Source organism: Oryctolagus cuniculus, chromosome 1, assembly GCF_964237555.1.
Source record: "Oryctolagus cuniculus chromosome 1, mOryCun1.1, whole genome shotgun sequence".
Classification (NCBI taxonomy): domain Eukaryota; kingdom Metazoa; phylum Chordata; class Mammalia; order Lagomorpha; family Leporidae; genus Oryctolagus; species Oryctolagus cuniculus.
In genome coordinates, this window is record NC_091432.1 from 48,336,041 (window position 1) to 48,355,603 (window position 19,563).

General features: G+C 45.6%; 1 protein-coding gene across 8 annotated transcripts in view; it reads left to right on the forward strand.

Moving 5' to 3' along the window:
* SERGEF (secretion regulating guanine nucleotide exchange factor) overlaps window positions 1-19,563 on the forward strand; it is a 248,292-nt gene that overhangs the window by 47,728 nt on the left and 181,001 nt on the right. For all 8 annotated transcript variants that reach the window (XM_008275115.4, XM_070072692.1, XM_070072734.1 and 5 more), the window contains one exon: window positions 10,606-10,772. In XM_008275115.4, the coding sequence (XP_008273337.3) occupies window positions 10,606-10,772 (167 nt within the window). The remainder of the gene's footprint in view (window positions 1-10,605; window positions 10,773-19,563) is intronic.

Here is a 19,563-nt window from a genome sequence, read left to right on the forward strand (position 1 = left end):
TCATCCTTACTTGAATTTTGAGTAAGCAGAAACCCTGGGGGAACAGAAAATTTGTTCCCTTGGTGGCACAGCCAAGATTAGAACCCAGTGGACCCTCTTCCTGGGCCTCTTTGCTGCCCCACACTGCCTCTTTTAAGAGAGACTTACAGTGCTTTCTCTCCTTTGTGGAGGAAGAATCCAGCTTAATAAATTTCATTATACCAGTCCCTTTATGTAACAGGGCTGTTTCCGGGTCCTGGCAGATGGTCCATAGTAACAGTGCTTTGCTGATTTGGTTGGAGCTGAGCCTATGAAACGAAAAACCCTGAGTAGCAGATGCCTCTCCCAGTCCCTGGCCACGGAAAAGTCAGCCTCTCCAAGGAAGGCACTTTGGGCTCATTGTTGCTGGTGGGACTAAATGTGAATGCCTTGGGACATGGTCTTAATCATGTCAGGATTTCACAAAAGTCATGTGCTGACTCGGTGGTTTTTGGCGTGAGGATTCCTAGGAAAGCTTGTTTATTCTGGGGTCTAGTGGACAGGTGGGAGCAGGGAGCAGAGTAGTAGGAAGATTAGCAGACGTAGAGGGGAAGACATGATGTCTCACCATGGGTCTGCCCTGGTGACCCTTCCTGTTCTATACCATGAGGCCATGGGCTTCACTCTGAGCCACGTGAATAAAATGGCAGCGCTTGTCATACCACCCAGCAGCCTCGGCAGTGGATTTTGATCTCAAGACACTCTGAAGCACCTCCTCTGACATTACTGAGAGTCAAGCCCTCCCAATTAGCTGCCCTTTCCCGGCGGGTCCTTTGAAAATAATGGGTTGACCTCAGTAACCTCCTTTGGTAATGCTCATTACGGCCACTGCTGGATGCAAGTGGCAGGTCTCCAAACCACCAGCAGCGGAGCGCGCATGACCTCTGCTGAATCTTCCCTACCTTTCCTGCTGCTCTGTTCCCACCTTGCAGTGTCCTCCACTCTAGGAGTGGGAGAGTCCTCCCCATCAGTGGGTGCAGCTCTAGTAGAACCTTTAGTTTATTGCCTGTTCACTGCCTAGGAGGTCTTTTATGCCCCCCTCTCTTGAAGAACCTGGAATAATTTCCCTCAGGTAGGTTTATAGTAAATTTGAGAGGCGCTATCCGAAGTCATGTCCGAGGGTATTCTCACTGGTTGACCACAAACTGGCACCCCTGGGAAGGCTCCCACCCCTCCCTCTCAGTGAATTATTTGCCCACACAGAGATTGGGAGCCACGTTCTCTCCCCTATTTCAAAGTCTTAATCAGGGCCTCCTATTTACTGAAAGCCATCTTCTTTCTAGAACCCAAGGGTACAAAGAGTGTATCTGGAGGATGGTGGAATCTCTCTCTGAGGTTCATGGGGGGGGACCCTGGCTTCCTAGCAAAGTCATTTTGGTATATGACGGATGGGCTTTGCAGGATTCACTGGCTCCAGTGCCTAGTCCTACGTAGTCCTGGTCCTGCTCCTATGGCCTCGGGAGGTCTGCAGGGGGAGCTGTGTTCCCAGGCCAGGAGCTAGGATTTTTTTCCAGAGGAACTAAAGCTCCTCTCTGCAGGCCCAGGCATGCTTGGGAACCGCAGTTTTCCCTTGGCTGTGCCCAGTCTCCCAAGTCACATTCCCATCTCCAGCCTTCAGTTCAGGCTCCATGAATCATTGTCATCAGTGGAAGATACACCAATAGCTGGCTGCAATCCTTAGCCTCTTTTCTTTTCCTCTCTCTTTTTAGTACCTTTGCAGAGGTGGGAACTGCTGAGGATCTTTTGTGAAAACGGAAGATGATGTCCAGGGCTAGGGAAGGCAGTTCTGGATTGGGACGGAATGGGAGTAGGGAAATGTGTCTTTCCGTTACTCAACCTCTGGGCCTTCCAAGAAGCCATCCTTGGATGTAGGCAGTGAGGGACCAAGTGGACCTCACCTGTCTGCTCTTTCCTGCCACAGAGCCCAAGAAGTCTTTGGTGAAGCAGGTAGCATTGGAAGCTTGGAGAAGTTGGCTGGTAGTTTTTGAAGAAGCTGTAGACATGGTGTGCAGAGTGGCCTGGGTTTTCTTAGCTTTGCTTCAAACTCATGACTTGACTTTGGGTAAATAAATTATTTTGCTTTCTAGAATGATTGGGTAACCGATGCTCTGAGATCTTGTCTCATTCTGATAGTTTGTGAGGTTGAACTGGATGCAGATAACTTTGTTCCCATGATCTTCTTGAGAATCTGAAACCTACAGCTTTTACTCCAGATGACCAGTGGCCTGCTTCCTGCATGAGGAACGTCACATAGACATGACCCCTGCCCTGTTAGGCCCGACAGTCTGTCTTTCTCCTTTTGTCTCCCCACTAGCAGTGGAGAGTCTGCTGGGAAGCAGGAAGCTAGGATCCGAGTCCTGGCTCTGCTAAAACAAATTGTGTCCTTGGGCAAATCAATCCCTTTCCTTCAGCCTCATCTTCATTTTCTTTAAAAGCAAGGGATTTGATTCGCTTCTTGCAGGATGTGATTCTTAGCTCAGAAGCCCTGTGGGTATAGTTTCCTTTCTTGCTGGGAGGGAGAGAAGCAGGATTATTTTTTTTTTTTTTTAATTACGCAGCTAAGATTAGGCAGCAATCTACATTTTAAAGTATTATTAATAAGACTCTAAAAGTGTTCAAAGAAGCTTTGGAGTTTGAATGTGAAATGAGTTGGGAAACATCTGCAGAGGCACTGGCCTCAATCAGGAACTATCCTCAGGGTGCCGAAGGCTTCTAGGTGCGACCAGCAGCCGCATGTGGTGCTGGAGCCCTGGGGGAGCAGGCGGCCGAGCACTCAGCCAGAGCAGGTGGCCCAGAGCAGAGCCTCGCAGTCCAGCCTGTCGTCACGGTTCTTTCACAGCTGGCCTTGGAGAGTGGTAGCCACACTGACACTTGCCTTTAGAGTTTACAAAGTGCTTTCATGTTTATTGCCTGCCTTTCCATCATTGTGCTGAGAGGTGGTTAGAAGACGTTTAATTGCCTTTACGTGAGTTGGCTGAGACATTGAAGTCCGAGAGTCCTACTTAGGAAAGGTGTTGTGCTGCAGAGGAGCAGCCCAGACAGAGATCGGGAGCCGGACGCTGGTCCTTGGCCTTCACCTCCCTGCCTAGCTCTGCTGTCCCCATTCCTTACTTTATGTTCCTCCGTATTACTTACAGTCATTTGCCATGGGATGCATTGTGTGTGTTTATTTGTTAATTGCCTTTCTTCCCAGTAGAATGTAACCTCCACGAGGAGGGGAGTTTTTTGTGCGTGTTGCGGCCTCTGGCACCAGGGACAGCACGTGGTGTGTGGTGAGTGCTCAGTAACTGTTGAATATTGTGCACACCTGGCTCTCTTTCCACGTGGGCTGTATGTCTTAGAGAAGTTGTTTATTTTTCTCAGCTTTGTTCTCTGTTTGGGGAGTTGGACAGGGTGGTCTCAGATGTCTTTCATAGAAAAGTCAATGGTAAGATCGATGACTGTTACTCTCACAAAACCCTGAACATGGCTCTGGGTCAGGCCCTATGCTAGGTGCTGTGGGAATACAGTGAGAATAAGAACAGACCACTGTTCTCCATAGTGTAGTGGGCTATGGAAGATATGCAGTCACATAACCCTCTGTGGAGGCATAGAATGGAATAGTTGTTGAAACTGAGATAAGCACTAGGCCAGCGGCTCCTAAAAGAAGAGGTGGCTTATTCTGGTTAGGGAATGCTGGGAGGCAGTGGCATTTGAGTTAGGCCCTGAAAGGTAGAAGGAGTTCTGTAGGTGGGGCAAGGAGGCTGGGTCACAGCGATACCCTGAGGCCCCGGGGGGAGGGAGTGGGTATGTTCTTGACAAAGGGGCAGCATTAAGAGATCATGGGTGCTTTGAGGGAAGGACTGCATGAAAGGTGAGGGAGCCACAAAGCCAGCTGGAACTGGGGCTTCCTGAAACCAGTCTGAGTCCTCCCTCCTAGCTTTTGTCTAGGAAGCCCCAACTCTGCATGTTGCAGATAGTCCTGTAGCTAATTTAGGGCTCCTGAGGGTACAGTCTGTCTTGGTTCTATCACGGGTGCCCCGACTTGGTAGTTAATAAGGGCAGTGGTGAAAATGGAGCAGCCGTGTGGAATGCCTGTGTGTTTTGGGACTTTGGTCCTGCTGTGCAGACCCAGGCTGAAGCTCACTCAGTTGCTCACCAGCCAGGCTTTCTTTGTGCCTCTAGGCCACGTGTGTCCCTTGACTGAACAACCCCTGGACGTCCCTGGGCACGTGCACTTCTGAAGAGAGCGTGTGACCAAGTGAAAAGTGAAGCCGAGGTCGGATGGGCCTGTGTGTCCTCTGCAGAATGATGACAGAGGCACTGACTCTGGTGCCAGGCTGTTGGGTGCCTCCTAAGCCTGAAGTTCAGCCCCTCTGTGTGCGTCAGTTTTCTCATCTGTCATTTGAGGATCATCGTGCCTACTCCTTGTGTTTCTGTCAATGGGCTAACCCATGGGGGAGAGTTCAGAGTGAAATGAGTGTCCTCATTCTTATTTTCATTGCATCTTTGCCACTTACTGGTTTTGTGGTCTTGGGCAAGTCATTTGGCCTCTGTGATCTATTTCTCTGTCTGTAAAATGGGCTTCACAGCAATCATTCCGAGTTAATTAAGTGATATCACTTAATGACAGTGCCTCCAAGGTTACCATAGAATCACTTAATAAACAAATTCTCAGTCCCTCACCCTTGTGCTCACTCTTACTGCAGGCTTTCTCTCCTCCTTTTAGCTGGGTAGCCCATGTTTAGAGATTTTATTCCTGTATTAATTTGAATTCTCAACCTTTTATAATGTGTTATTGCTCACAATATGACTTTGGAAACTTCAGAAATTTTTCTAAAACTAACAGACTATCCAGTCAAGTGGGCTGTTTTCCCTGCAGCATGTGCCAGCCTCTCTATTGGCCCCCCATCCTCAGCTTCTCTGCTACCCTGACCCTGTTTACCTAGTTAACTCCCACTCACTTCAGAGCTAATGACTCCTGAGCCCAGATCAGAGTCTCCTGTGTGACGTCTCCGAGAACCACACTCCTCACTTTGGGAGCGCTTAACTCACAGAATGTACACGTCTTGGAGGACCACTCAGTTAAATCCGTCTCCTCCTTCAGAGACAGCGGGGTTTGTCTTTGTTCACCTCTGTATCCTAGAATGATGTCCAGCACAAAGTAGGTATCCACAAGTATTTGTTGCCCAAATGAACAAATGAATCTAACCATCTCTGCATGCCAGCCTACCTACCTACCCTTGCTTACTGAACCTAACCATCTGTTGGTTATTCAACATCTCTAAATCTCATCTGTGGTATGGGAATAATAGCATCTCCTCTTCAGGGTTGTTGTTGCAAGGATACTTTTTGCATGAAGTACATGGCACACGTGGTAAATGTTAGCCACTATTACTCCAATTCTCCCAAAATGAACAGTCAGCCTTTTCAAAGATTTCCATGGTTCCACCCACAGTCTACCAATTTGTCAGATCGTCTCCGCCAACTCCCACCTACCAATGTCTTAGGGTCAGTATATTTAATGATAATCAAAGAAGAGGAAGAGCATCGAAGGCTCTGACATAGAATTTTGGATTTTTTTTTTTAACTATTCAAGCATAGAAGCTGGCATGTAATACAAATTAATTAAAGGTAGGAAGAAAGAAGAGTATAGAAGGGAGTAATGGAGAAGAGAGCTGAAGAAAGGTGAGTTGGAGAAGAGAGAAAGATTTAGCCTGAGACTTCCAAGACCTCCTCCTTAACCCTGGTTTCTCTTTTAAGACACATGGTCTTACACAAGTCTCTTCTCTTCCAGGGATCCAGCTTCTCCATCCACAAAGTGAAGGGCTAGACCTCTCATACATTTCCTGCTCTGAAAATATGCAGTATATTTTTTCCCTACACCTTCAACCCTGGCTTAGGCCTTGAATGCATCTTAGGCTTGTGTAATCATAGTGGTTTCCTTCTCTTCTTCTTCCCTGTTGACTTACTACCTCTGTGACTTTGGATGAATACCCTATTCCCTGTCAGTAGTTTGGGGATGGTGGCAGTGCCTCTCTCAGAAGGTTGCTAGAGGGATGAACAGGATGCTCCATGAGAATGCCTAGAAGAGTGCTTGACACAAAGTAGGTACCACAGAAGTGTTAGCTGTGAATATTTTTACTTCTGCCTGCTTCCAGTCCTTTGCCAGAGATGTTAAATGTTAACCTCTTCCCAGCAAAGTTCTTCCATCAGGCCCCACCCTTGCTCAAAAGTCTGCAGCCCCTTGGTTAAGTTAGCAGTAGTCCTCATGGTGGACGTGCCAGATGAATTACCAGGGTGTGGGAAGAAAGTACGGTAACTTCTTTTAAATGTTTTTTATCCCATTTTTTTACATTTTCTCTATTTTTTCTTTATGTTTTATGCTGTATATTTTCAATAAGGGCACACACATTTATAATTGTGTATAATACAAGCACATATTTTAATAAACAGATGAAAGCACAAAATTGGTATAATGCTAAACAATGTTTTCCTGCTAGTGGAGAGCAAGTTGAAGCCTCCTGCCCTGGAAGAAGCGCTCCAACCGTAGTGAGCCTTACCTGGCAGACCTGATTCCTCTCTCGGTCTCTGCCCTTGTGACTCTTGTTCACTCTCCTTCCTGCCTTTGTGCCTTCTGATTTCCATGTCATTGCTCATCCCCTCTCCCTGCTCCTGCAGGATCCTCCCTCATTTTCTCATTTTTTTTTAAAAGATTTTATTTATTTATTCAAAAGTCAGAGAGTTACACAGAGAGAAGAGAGGCAGAGAGAGAGAGGTCTTCCATCTGCTGGTTCACTCCCCAATTGGCTGCAATGGCCGGAGCTGCACCGATCTGAAGCCAGGAGCCAGGAGCTTCCTCCAGGTCTCCCATGTGGGTGCAGGGGCCCAAGGACTTGGGCCATCCTCCAGTGCCTTCCCAGGCCACAGCAGAGAGCTGGATTGGAAGAGGAGTAGCTGGGACTAGAACCGGCGCCCATATGGGATGTCGGCCCTCCAGGCCAGGGCGTCAACTTGCTGTGCCACTGCGCCGGCCCCTCATTTTCTCATTTTTGTATCCAGAAGTTCACCTTAACTGCCACTTGTTCCATAAAGACTGCCAGGGCAGTTTTAGCCTGACGTTCTTCCTCCAAGCTCCTTAGATGTTCTTTGTTAGCCGTGCTCTTTGGCCCCTCTTGTTTTCTGTGCTGCATCGAGACCTTTTGCAACGTGTACTCCTTGGATCTGCAGTTACTCTGTGTTAATTCTTTCATGGATGTGCTTTAAATTATATTTCACATGCTGACTTTATTTTGAATTATTTTGTCATTTCTCTCATTTATCATTTATCTTGAGACACATACCCGTATAGTCTTTTTGGATGACATTAATATATCTTTTTTTTTTTTTTATCACAGTCATATATAATTCTTCACTCTAAGGAAAAGATTGATTTCTTAAATTTGGGATCTGAATGCCCTCAGATATGACAGCATGCTTCAGCTTGAGGCATTTATCTGCAGTGCATTAATGAACTTTTTTTGAGTGTGGATTTGTTATTTTCTTTTTCTTCAGGTGACACAAAATTCTAATCCATTTTTTGGTCTTTTTCTGTAATCCATGTACTTAATGCCTTTATTTCAGCTTGTATAGTCCTGAGTTCTGCATAGCCTCCTGGGAAGGAGGTTGTTCTAGCAAGGAAAGCTGAATGGTACACAGAGCATATCCACTTAATCTGAGCTTTTCTCATACTCAAACATTGTACAAGTGGCCGTCTCCCCAGCTAAGTTTCATCAGTTTGCAATAGCAGCTGTGCAATCACTAGAGAGATATTTGGACTTGGAGTCAGAAACCAGGTTTAAATCTTGATTCCACCAGTTGCTGGTTGTTTGAATTTAATAAAGTCATTTAACCTCATCTGTAAAATAAGCTTAATCATGTATATGTCATCGAGTTATTATTAAGATTAATTGAGATAGAGTTTATGAGTGTGCTGGGTACCTGAGAGGTTGTCAATAAATGTTGGTTTCAAAGAGGAAGTGAGAGGGTCTCCTTGTCCTCTGTGAAGCTTCTGCAGGGTGTGTTTTGAGGAGAAACAGCCAGCCAGGTTCAGAGAGTGTATCAAACTTAGGCCTGAGCCTGAGACTGAATATCCAGTTGGCCTGGTTTCTGGACTTGTCTCTCCTCGAACGTCTGTGGCCTCCCAGGGGAGTATGAGGATTAATTAGTTAATCTTTGTAAAGTGCTTTGAAGGTGAAGAGTGCTACGTAAGGGGAATGGTTGAATTGCTTTTGGAGATATAATAATAGTGGCACCATCCACTGGCAGTCTTGCTTGTCTTAGACATCAGTAATCAATAACAAAGTTCTAAGCTGTTCTCCTTGACGTGAAAGACAGGATTCTTTGTGTGATTTGTGATAACACAGCCTTTCTGTAGTCTTACAAATATTAACTTCCTACTTCTTCCCAGCAGAGGAAATGCTAGGGTCATTTTAGAAAAAATCAGTCTCATCTTCTTGTTTCCTGGGAGTCTCCTGCTAAGGCAGTTTGGCTGTCAGTCCTAGGCAGCTCAGACAGAGGGACAGTTTGCCAGTGTTGGATGCTTTGTAGGTCCTGGGCACATGGGCTTTTAAAAATCTAGTCCCGTGGAAGTGAAGGAAGAGTGTTGTGATCATGCAGTGACGTGGACCAGTGTCGTAACCTGTGCAATGGTAGCATGGGCTAGTAGAAAAAAAAAATACCTTAGTCATGTGACCTTGGGCAGGTCACTTCTCCCAGCCTTAATTTTCTCACCTGTTAAATGGAGATATAGGCCGGCACCACGGCTCACTTGGCTAATCCTCCGCCTGCGGCGCTGGCACCCCGGGTTCTAGACCCGGTTGGGGTACTGGATTCTGTCCCGGTTGCTCCTCTTCCAGTCTAGCTCACTGCTGTGGCCCAGGACGGCAGTGGAGGATGGCCCAAGTGCATGGGCCCTGCACCTGCATGGGAGACCAGGAGGAAGCACCTGGCTCCTGGCTTCAGACCGGCGCAGTGCACCGTAGCGGCCATTTGGGGGGTGAACCAATGGAACGGAAAGGAAGACCTTTCTCTCTGTCTCTCTCTCTCACTGTCTAACTCTGCCTGTCCAAAAACAAACAAACAAACAAACAAAAATGGAGACATAGTAGTTGATCACTGCTGTACTAAATATGGCTTGCAGGAAGGTGGCTTTTACCCTTTCTGCAGAGTGTTGGGGAGTCCAGAAAGCTTTCACAGAACTTGTGGTCCATGTGCTGGACTCTAAGGGTTGCGCCACAGTTTACCAGGTAAGAAGGGCATCCACAGCAAAGAAACAGCATCCACTGAATGATGAAACAGCGCCTTGCAGTGGACCCGCTCCCAGTTGTAATATACCAGGTGCCCTGTGGGCTACACTGACTTTGTTCCCCTTCGAGGAAGCTCAGAAGTCAGATTGCTGTGAACTGCTTTGAATATACCTTAGTGTCTGTAAGCAGGCTGATCCTGAGGACAGCATTCTTGCAGAGCCCTGATTCTCTGTGATATTCTGACATTGCCTCCATGAGTCTATGGATGCTTTCTAGCTGACACTATAAACCATATGTTGAATGTGGGGCCAGATGAAGCTTTGATACCAAACATAGAGTATGTAGTAGATTTGTCTAGAATTTAATATGCATACTTGGTGTTTTGTCTCTTAAGCAAAATTTTTCTTTGTTAAAATAAACATGTATAAAGAATTTATACAGCGCACATGGTTATGCATATTTATTGAAGAGAATCTGTTAATAATCTATGCCTCATCGGATTTTGCATTTCTGTTGAAATAACAAATGTAGCACTTGGTACAACTGAATGAATTTGGTGAATTTTATCTGGTAGAAGAAAGGCCATTTATTCTTTTCCAGACTTCATTTTTCTTCTAGCATCTTCAGCACTGGCTAGCTTCCTGTGAGGGGGCTAGGGGACTGAATACTTTTCTGGCTCCAGAAGATTTTGTCTTTTTTCCACCCCTTCTTACATTCCCTTTCTTCCAGCACACATGGGCATTTGCCTTGGGGCTGTTAGAATTGCTCCTTTGGGTAACAGCCTAGACTCTGAAAGACATGTAGGAGAAAACACGCAAAATTGGCTAATAATTGAGCTCAGAGTAAGACCTTAAGTGTTTATGGCATGGGGAATATCTAGGGGGCAAAAAGGGGCTCTGGATTGAGTCAGGCAAAAGAGTCTGAGAAAAAATATTTGGGCAAAGCACAAGGAGAATGTGAGGAGGGGACAGGGTAGGTAGGCCATAAAGCATGGCTGAAGTTTTATTTGTGGTCATACCCATGTTTACGTCTATTTAAAATGCAAGAGCGTGGGCTTTTGGATTGACCTCTGTTTGGATCTAGCTCTAGTACTCACCACTTGTTTGATTTTGGAGCAAGTTATTTAACTTCTCTGAACTTCAGTTCCCACATCTGTGAACATGAGAGTTCTCATGCTTTATTTACAGGAAGATGGGGAGGCGCCTAGTGCAGAGTGGTTGGTGCTAAAATAAATGTTCCCACTTTCTCTTATAATTCATTGCCTACCAATGAGAACACAACTGTGGAATGTAAACCTAATTCAAATAATGTTTGTTTTTAGAAACTGGTAAGGTGTTTACCTGGGGCCGAGCAGACTATGGTCAACTAGGGAGGAAGTTGGAATCTTACGATTGCTGGAAACCAGAAAATCAGGATCCATCCCTGCCCTGCTCCAGACCATGGAACGGCATACCTTCGTCTCTGCATTGTTTAATGGGAGCGACTGAGGTAGGACTTTGCACAGAGGCGATGGCTCTCTTTTCCTCGTCTTTCAGTGAAGCACTGCTGTGTGCTGGGCATTGTCTTTGGTTACAAGTGACAATCTGAAGGAGCTCATGGTTTAACATGGTAGAAAGGTCAGTTCTCCAGATAACTACACCATAAGGCAGATGGTATGAAACTCATTAAAGAGAGGTTCAAAGTACGGTACTCTGGGTCTACTCTGAAGAATGAGATATGACCTCAGGGTGCAGGGATTGGCTTAGGCTTTGAGCTGTGTCTTGATGGGTCAGACTGGTCAAGCAGTTACAAGGGTGAAGAGGATCTTTCAGTGGGTGCAACGGCTTGAACAGAATCATGAGGGTAGGAATGGGGAGATGTTTTGAGGACCACTGGCAGTTGAGTTTGGAGCTTGGAGTATCCGCAGGGGTAATTATGAGGTAATATCAGAAATGCGTGTGGGACACTGATTGAGGAGGCCTTTTACACTGAGCTAAATGTTTTGCACTTCTGTTTATATTTCCCAGTGTAGAAAACTTTGTAGTTCAGTTGCTTATTCAAGCCCCTTTGGCTCTCTGAAATGTCTTCAATTTCTACATTTAAGGCAAGAGCCTTAATTTCTCCAGGGTATACGCTTCTGTTGCTAAATTTTGTTTTACTACTGTCCTTAGAAAGGAAAAGACTAGGTTTTTGAGAACAATAAGGATGGCCACACAGGAAATGTTCCTCTGAACCCACGTTGGCTTAATGAAGGAATTCAGTCTTCATTCAGAGTCTGCCCCCACCCCCCAAAAATTAATAAACCAGTGAGACTTCTGTAATTAGCATCAGACTAATTACAACCCTGTCCATACCTAGAGGGCTCCCCTTCCCCTGGGGCAGGCCTGGCCTCCTCCTTCCGGGTATGTAGGACGGGGTTCAATTTCTGTTTCACATCTCAGCCCTGGTCCTCCTGGGTCCTTTCTTAGTGCTGAGTTGGGACTGTTGTTTTTTGTTTTTGCTCTTGTTTTTTCCTCTCTTTGTCTCTTTAATTGAAAAGGTACGAAACAAGGGCTGGTGCTGTGGCCTAGCAGGATAAGCTGTGGCCTGAAGTACTGGCATCCCATATGGATGCCAGTTTGAGTCCTGGCTGCTCCACTTCTGATCCAGCTCCCTGCTAATGGCCTAGGAAATCAGCAGAAGATGGTCCAAGTGCTTGGGTCTCTGCACCCACGTGGGCAACCCAGAAGAAGCTCCTGGCTTCTGGCTTTGGCTTGGCACAGCCCTTGCTGTTGTGGCCATTTGGAGAGTGAACCAGTGGATGGAAGATCTCCCTCTCTCTCTCTCTCCTCTCTCTCTCTGTAACTCTACCTTTCAAATAAATAAATAAATCTTTAAACAAACAAACAAAAAAGGTACTAAGCAATACCACTAAGACACTTTACAACTTTACAACTTTATCAACTTTACAACTGATAATGATAATGAAGCCATTCATAATCTTTTTTTTTTTTAGAGATTTATTTATTTATTTGAAAGTCAGAGTTACACAGAGAGAGGAGAGGCAGAGGGGGGGGGTCTTCCATCCAATGGTTCACTCTCCAATTGGCCACAATGGCCGGAGCTGTGCCAGTCCAAAGCCAGGAGCCAGGAGCTTCTTCCGGGTCTCCCACGTGGGTTCAGGGGACAAAGGACTTGGGCCATCTTCTACTGCTTTCCCAGGCCATAGCAGAGAGCTGGATTGGAAGTAGAGCATCCGGGACTAGAACCGGCGCCCATATGGGATGCCAGCACTTTAGGCCAGGGTGATAACCTGCTGAGCCATAGCGCCGGCCCCAGCATTCATAATCTTATCACCCTAACATAACCACGTTATTTTTTGCATATACACATGTACAATTACAAAATTATAGTGATAGCATTTATGATGTTTTATATTCAGTCTTCATTTATTGTATCACAGATTCTTATTTCTTGGTAGTCTTTAAAATGATCACTTAAAATGACTATGTTGAGTTACATGATGAGAAAGTTCTAGGATTTTCAAACTGTTCTTTGGATGTTGGACCATCGTTTTCTCTTTTGTTTTCTTTGTCGGTCACAATTGTGACCCCTGCCGTAAGCCCCTCATGAGCTGTTTCCTTACCACGTGTTCTTTTGGATGACATTAGAAGGGCAGAGGCTATGAGCATCTTTATGACTTTTGCTCTGTTTCTTTAGATTCTCTCAGAGGAAGTTGACTCTACCAGCAGTGAATGAACCAATGTAGTATTTAAAAGAGTATTGTCTGCTTAGCGAGTTAAGCTTTTGACAGCCTGATACATAATGCTTTATATGCTTTAGCTTTTTATTGTCTTTCTTGGGTCATTTTAGACTTTGTGGCTGGTTGGCATAGTAGAGGAGGCACAGAAACTTTAAATAGAGTCACTGATTCTGTTGGCAAGATGAGGGCAATAATGATATTGGTGAGGATAACGTGCAAAGTGCGGGGCATCCTGTGGACACCCAGGAACTGCTGCTTCCTCTCTTCTTCCCCTTTGAGGCCTTTTAATGTCCTGTGATGTCCACAATTTGCAGCTTGGTGACAAACATGTCCAGTGCAAACATGTGGCCCAAGAGCCTGACTTAGGGGAGCAAAGGGAGGAGTGGACTTGAATCTTAAGCCCCTTGGCAGCTTCATGGCAGGGCTGCCTCCCTTCTCCGCTGAGTCTCTGGGTATTTGGTCTTTCTACAGATTTAGATTCCGTGCTGTTACCCACTGGTCATCTGGGTGTGGGAGTTCTCTCTACCTGTTGATGTCCAAATCTGGCCTGTCAGGCATCTATGAGGGTGCTTTACAAAGTTTGTGGAAAATGAAATTAAAGACACATTCATTCTAGTACAAAAATTTTTTGAAAAATTTGTACCAAATGAATATCAGGGGGTCCTCAAAAAGTTCATGGAAAATGTGTTTTATGTAAAAACTATGCATGGATTTCAAACTGGGTTTGAGGCTTGAATTAAAGTACTTGAAAAGGCTCACATACTTTCTCTGTGTATGAGGTAAAATTGAAACTCATTTTTAAAAAGATTTATTTATTTGAAAGTTAGAATTACAGAGAGAGGGAGAGGCCGAGAGAGAGATCTTCCATTTGTTGGTTCACTTCTCAAGTGGCTGCAACAGCCAGGGCTGGGCCAGGTCAAAACTAGGAGCCAGGAGTATCATCTGGGTCTCTCATGTGGGTGGCAGGAGCCCAAGCACTTGGACCATCTTCTATTGCTTTCCTAGGCACATTAGCAGGGAGCTGGATTGGAAGTGGAGTATCCAGGACACAAACTGACACCCACATGGGATGCTGGTGTTGCAGACAATGGCTTAACCCACTGTGCTACAACACTAGTCTGAGGTTTAATTTTCCATGTCCTTTTTCATATATACACTTTCCTAGATGAGAAAAATTTTTAAAAAGATTTATTTTATTTATTTGAAAGGCAGAGTTACAGAGAGAGAGAGAGGGAGAGGGATAGGGAGAGGGAGAGAAGTTGCATTCCTTGGTTCACTCCCCAAATGACTGCAACGTCCAGGGATGGGCCAGGCCAAAGCCAGGGCCAGGTGCTTCATCCAGATCCCCCACATAGGTGCAGGGGCCCAAGGACTTGGGCATCTTCCACTGCTTTCCCAGAAGCATTAGCAGGGAGTGGGATGGGAAGTGGAACAGCTGGGACACAAAGCAGCACCCATATGGGAATTGGCATTGCAGGAGGTGGTTTAACCCCTCTGCCACAATGCCGGCCCTAGATGAAAATTTTTGAAGGCTGGAGTCAGGGTCTGTCAATCCCTGAGAGCAGCCATGTTTGTCTTCTGAGCCATGTGTCACCTCTGTTCTGATAGATACTTTTTCAAGATTTTAAACCTGGAAGGTATCGTTTTAGTGTTCTTATGGTAGTGAAGACATGTATTATCAGCTTCCTTTAGATGCTAGGCCACCATGGTCACTCCTGAAGATTCTAGGGATAGCACAGTGTTCAGGATTAATCCCTTCCTGCATGTGTCAGGACAGGGTGTGTGTAAACAACTTTGCTCCATGACAGGAAACGTGTACCACAGCAGCTTTTTCTCTTTCTAAGCCCAGGTGAGGCTGCTACTTGCACATTTCCTGTTGAATGTTTATTCTAACGTCCACCAAAGGTGAAAGCCTGCATTTTGCACTTGGGCAGTAGTGCTTGTGTTCATTTCGTAGGTATACTTGGGGGTCCTCAAGATTCTGAAACAGCAGGGATTGGCACCAGGGATGTTAATAGAACCATCAGGAGACCTGTTTGATTTAAGGTAAATAGCCTTTGAAAGGACAAGAAAGAACTAGAATGGGAGTTAGAAGAGCTGGCCTCTAGCTTGGGTTCTGCCATTACAAAGTGAGTTTGGTTATCTCCCCACCCCGCCCCTTTCCTCCTGGGTTCTTAGTTGCCCTGTATGTGGATTGGGGATGTTAGTCCAGATGATTCCTAATTTTTTTTTTTTTTTTACATTTAAGGGTCTCTGCCATCTCTAATTCTTATTTCATAGACATAATCACTACTTAAATTTTCAAGGGCCTCCTGCTTTTGGAGCTCCTCAGTTTCATAGCCAAGCTTACTAATCCTAGCTGATAACTCAACTTTGTCAGCCCTGGGAATGTTAACTAGTCTAGAAGGTCCAGGCTTCAGTAACACTTCAACCTTGCTTTGACTCTTTGGCTCTATTCTCTGCTCATATTTCTTGTCCTCAAACTCTCCTTTTCCAGTTAGTTTTGGGACTTGGTACACTGTCCCTGCTCCGTAGTCCCTGAACTTCAGAAGCTGCCCTGACTCACTCTTCAATTCTCTGGTCTCTTCGGAACTTGCAGTCTGGTGGTCACCCTCATTCCTGTGGCTGTGTCCTCATTGTTAGGGACAGACCTGGGGGATACTGCCTTCTTGGATTCATTGCCCTCCACCCGCTCCACTGGCTCTGTGAGTTTGCTGTCCCACCTTTTCTGCTTTCCTGGGTCTCTCTGATGTTTACCTCCTTCTTGATTTTGAGCTCAACCCCATAAACATTGGTTGACACTTGCCATGTGCCAGTGTTGGCTGCATAGAGGTGGTAGGTAGGTAGGTAGCTACAGAGATTAAAAAAGTATGTGAACTTCCAGGTATGTAAGTGAAAAATGTTATCAGAGTTAGGTGCAAAAGGCCAAGTGGGCAGTGGAGATGAAATGATTAATTCTGAAAACACTAACAAAAAGAAATGGTATTTGGACTAGGTTCTTCATAGTGAGGAGTTCAGCAAAGATAGAAAGACATTCCTGCGGCTGGTGCTGTGACGTAGCTGGTAAGGCCGCCACCTGCAGTGCTGGCATCCCATATGGGTACCAGTTCAGGTCCCAGCTGCTATGCTTCCAGTCCAGCTCTCTGCTGTGGCCTGGGAAGAGCTGTAGAAAATGGACCAAGTCCTTGGACCCCTGCACCCACACTGGGGACCTGGAGGAAGCTCCTGGCTCCTGGCTTCGGATTGGTGCAGCTCTGTCCATTGCAGCCATCTGGGGAGTGAACCAGCAGATAGAAGTCCTCTCTCTCTCTCTCCCTCTCTGTAATTATGCCTTTCAAGTAAATAAAAAAAATTTTTTTTTAAAAAGGAAGACATTCCTGGCAGAAGGATCAGCATGAACTGAAACTGTGCATATGGATCTGCTTTTGACTGCTGGGGCAATCACGATGCCTACCCATTCCATTGGGGAGCCTAGTTTTGCAGTCTGGCTGCCTGTCCAGTCTGTGGCCCTCACCTCATTTGTTAGTGAAGCTAAGTAACTTTCGTGTACATTATCTTATTTGGTCCCAGTGAGGTGCCGTGAAATAGGCCAAGATAGCGATAATTAGTCTTGTTTTTATAACTGAGGAAACTGAGGCCCAAAACTAGGAATTAAGAGAGGATCCGAGTCAAAGAGCTGGATCTGCTTTGTTTCTGACGGCCTGTTATGGGCTCAGTCTGCAGCCACAGCCTGAGTCATGTTCATGGTTTAAAATCTGCTCATGTTTGGTTGAGGAGCACTCAGTTCAAGCCAGGGAGCCCACTATACATGTGAGCACGTGTGCACACAAACAGCCATTGGGGCAGGACCAGGAAATGTGGAAATAAACAAGAGTTGTGCCAGAGACTGGGTAATTGTGAAGCTCGAACATCATTGGACTTCATTTTGCTGCAGGACTAAAACTGCTGGAGGATCAACCTGTGCAGAGGGTCCAAGTGAAATCTGTCAGAATGAGTAGGAAAGAATCTATTTTTAGTTTGCAGAGTCACTCACTCGGCTGTGTTAGCTGAGATTTGAGCCAGTCCCCTATGCTTCCCACTGTGGTATTTCTGAAGGAGAAATACCTCTTGAATGCTGTGTAAAACCCATTAATGGACCTGGAAGTTTCCAGGGCGTCTTTGTCCTACAACTCCCTCAGAAGGCTGCCTTTCCTGAATGACCTTCCTCCTTTCCTATATTTAATGCATTTCTAATTTTAAGTTTGTGTCAAGACTGTGGGACTTTGGTGCCCTAAATAACACAGAAATCTACCACCAGCAGTCAGCTGAGTCTGGAGGGCTCTGACGGAACTGAACACAACCTGAAAAAGCATTCCCAAGTGGCTCTGTGGTAAGTCACCCACAACACTGGTGCTTTTCCTAGAGAAGTGGGAGATTTCTGACACCATGTGCTCCAGGCAGCCCAAACCTTGCAAGTGTAGCTGAGGCCAGTGTTTTAGGGCCCAAATGGGACAGCAGTGTTTAAAATGAGTAGCAATGATTGCTGGTCTTTCACTGGAGATTAGAAGATCTAGCACATCTGTGCTGTAGCTGCTGACGTAGTGAGGGAAGAAATAACACAGAACAAATCTGAAGGCAGTGGACTGGATTTGTCCATGTGAACACTCGGAAGAAAGAGCCAGAAAGGGCTGTTATGTTTGAGAGAGATGGTAAAAGGTATGCTGTATCTGCTGTTTTCTTCTTTGTTTATATTTGTCATCTTGCTCTTCCTTGTTCCAAGAGAACAAAGGTCTGTGTATCTTTTTTTTTTTTTTTAAAGATTGGTTTATTTATTTTGAAAAGCAGGGTTACAGAGAGAAAGGGAGAGACAGACAGACAGACACACACACACACACACACACACACACACAGATCTTCCATTCACTGGTTCACTTCCCAAATGCTTCATCTGGGTCTCCCACTTGAGTGGCAGGGGCCCAAGCATTTGGACCATCTTTCACTGCTCTCCCAGGTGCATTAGCAGGGAGCTGGATCAGAAGTGGAGCAGCTGGGACACAAACTGGTGCCCATATGGGATTCTGGGATCACAGGCGGTAGCTTAACCTGCTGTATATCTTGTTCAAAGCCATGTTCTCAGTGTCTCGGGTTGTCCCCAGTACCCCATAGGTGCTTAGGCTGGAGTTGAGGGGGCGGTGATCCTGTTGATCCTGCCCCTTTCTATATCTGTGAGTACCTTTTACCTCTTGTATGTCTAGTCTCTGCGGTTTTGTTGGATTCTGAAGGGCTTGTGGTGGTGGTGGGGTTGAGGTAGGAGGTGGTGACTGAATAGGCTTCCTGAATTGGAAGCCTTAACATTAAATTAGTTCTCAAGGGAGCTGAAGTAAAGTAACTGGGGAATCTTGGCCAGAACTTGCATTTAAGAGGAAAGTAGGGATGAGGAGTCAGCTGGAGATGGAGTATTGACAAGAGAAGAGAAACGTGACGTGTGTCACAGAAGTGTCATAGAGGCTAAGGACATTTCGGCAAGAGGTTGGGGCTGGAGAGGAGCCCATTGGATTTGGTGTTGGGGAGGCTGTGGTGCCACTTCTGAGAGCAGCTTCAGTGGCAAGGTGGGAGCTAAAGTAGGGGCACAGCAAGTGAATGGGTGCAGCAAATGCAGGCTGCAGGGGTGAGTGGCGCTTGCTATGGATGCGGCCGTCAGAGGAGGGCGAGAATAAACTCAGTGCCTTGAAAAGGGAGCTTGGCTAGAGTTAGCTTTGTAAGCACTGAGAAGTCAGAGTGTGTCAGAAGGCTGAGAAGGAAAAGATTAGAGCACATGAGAGGGGGAGAAAGCTGGTGAGCAGAGTTGCAAGAGGGAGGGAGAGTGGTTGCAGCAAGGCCCCTGAGGAGGTGGGAGAAATGAATGTACTTCAGATGTGCTGGGAAAATGGAGCTCAAAGACAATTTTGATCTAAAAATTTTTGAAATTCATGCTTTTTTTCATAATACATAATTTCCATGACCTTTTTGAAGATCCCTCATGCACATGGGTCTCAAAATTGTTGCACCAAAATAAACTTATCTTTTAATCCCATCTTTCCATGAGCTTTTGAAGTTCCCTTGTAGAAGCGAGGTCACAGTGTAGGGGTTAGTTATGACAAGAAAGAAGGACACTTTTTCTTTCTTACAACACAGGAGTACAGAAAAAGGGATACGTGAAGATAGACGTTTGGAGATAGAAAAGAGGGTGCTTTCATTCCACTGTGTGCATCCTTTGTCATCGGGTTCTATATTATATTATTTATTCCACAAATGTCTACTGTGAGCCACTGTAATCCATGTCAGTGCAAGGCATCAAGAATTCACAGGTTAAATACAAAGTTTTGCCCACTACTGCATTAGAATATTTATTAGTGAGTAGTAGTTAATTAATATGTCCATCTCTAAATCAGACTTTGAGTTCTTTGAGGGCAAGCACTGTCTTATTTATCTTTGTCTGATTAGGGCCAGGCTTGGTACAAAATAATCAGTAGAAGTGTGCTGAAAAAAAAAAAAAGTGTGTGAGCTCAAGTTCAGTGGCTTAAATCCTCCTGGTTAGAT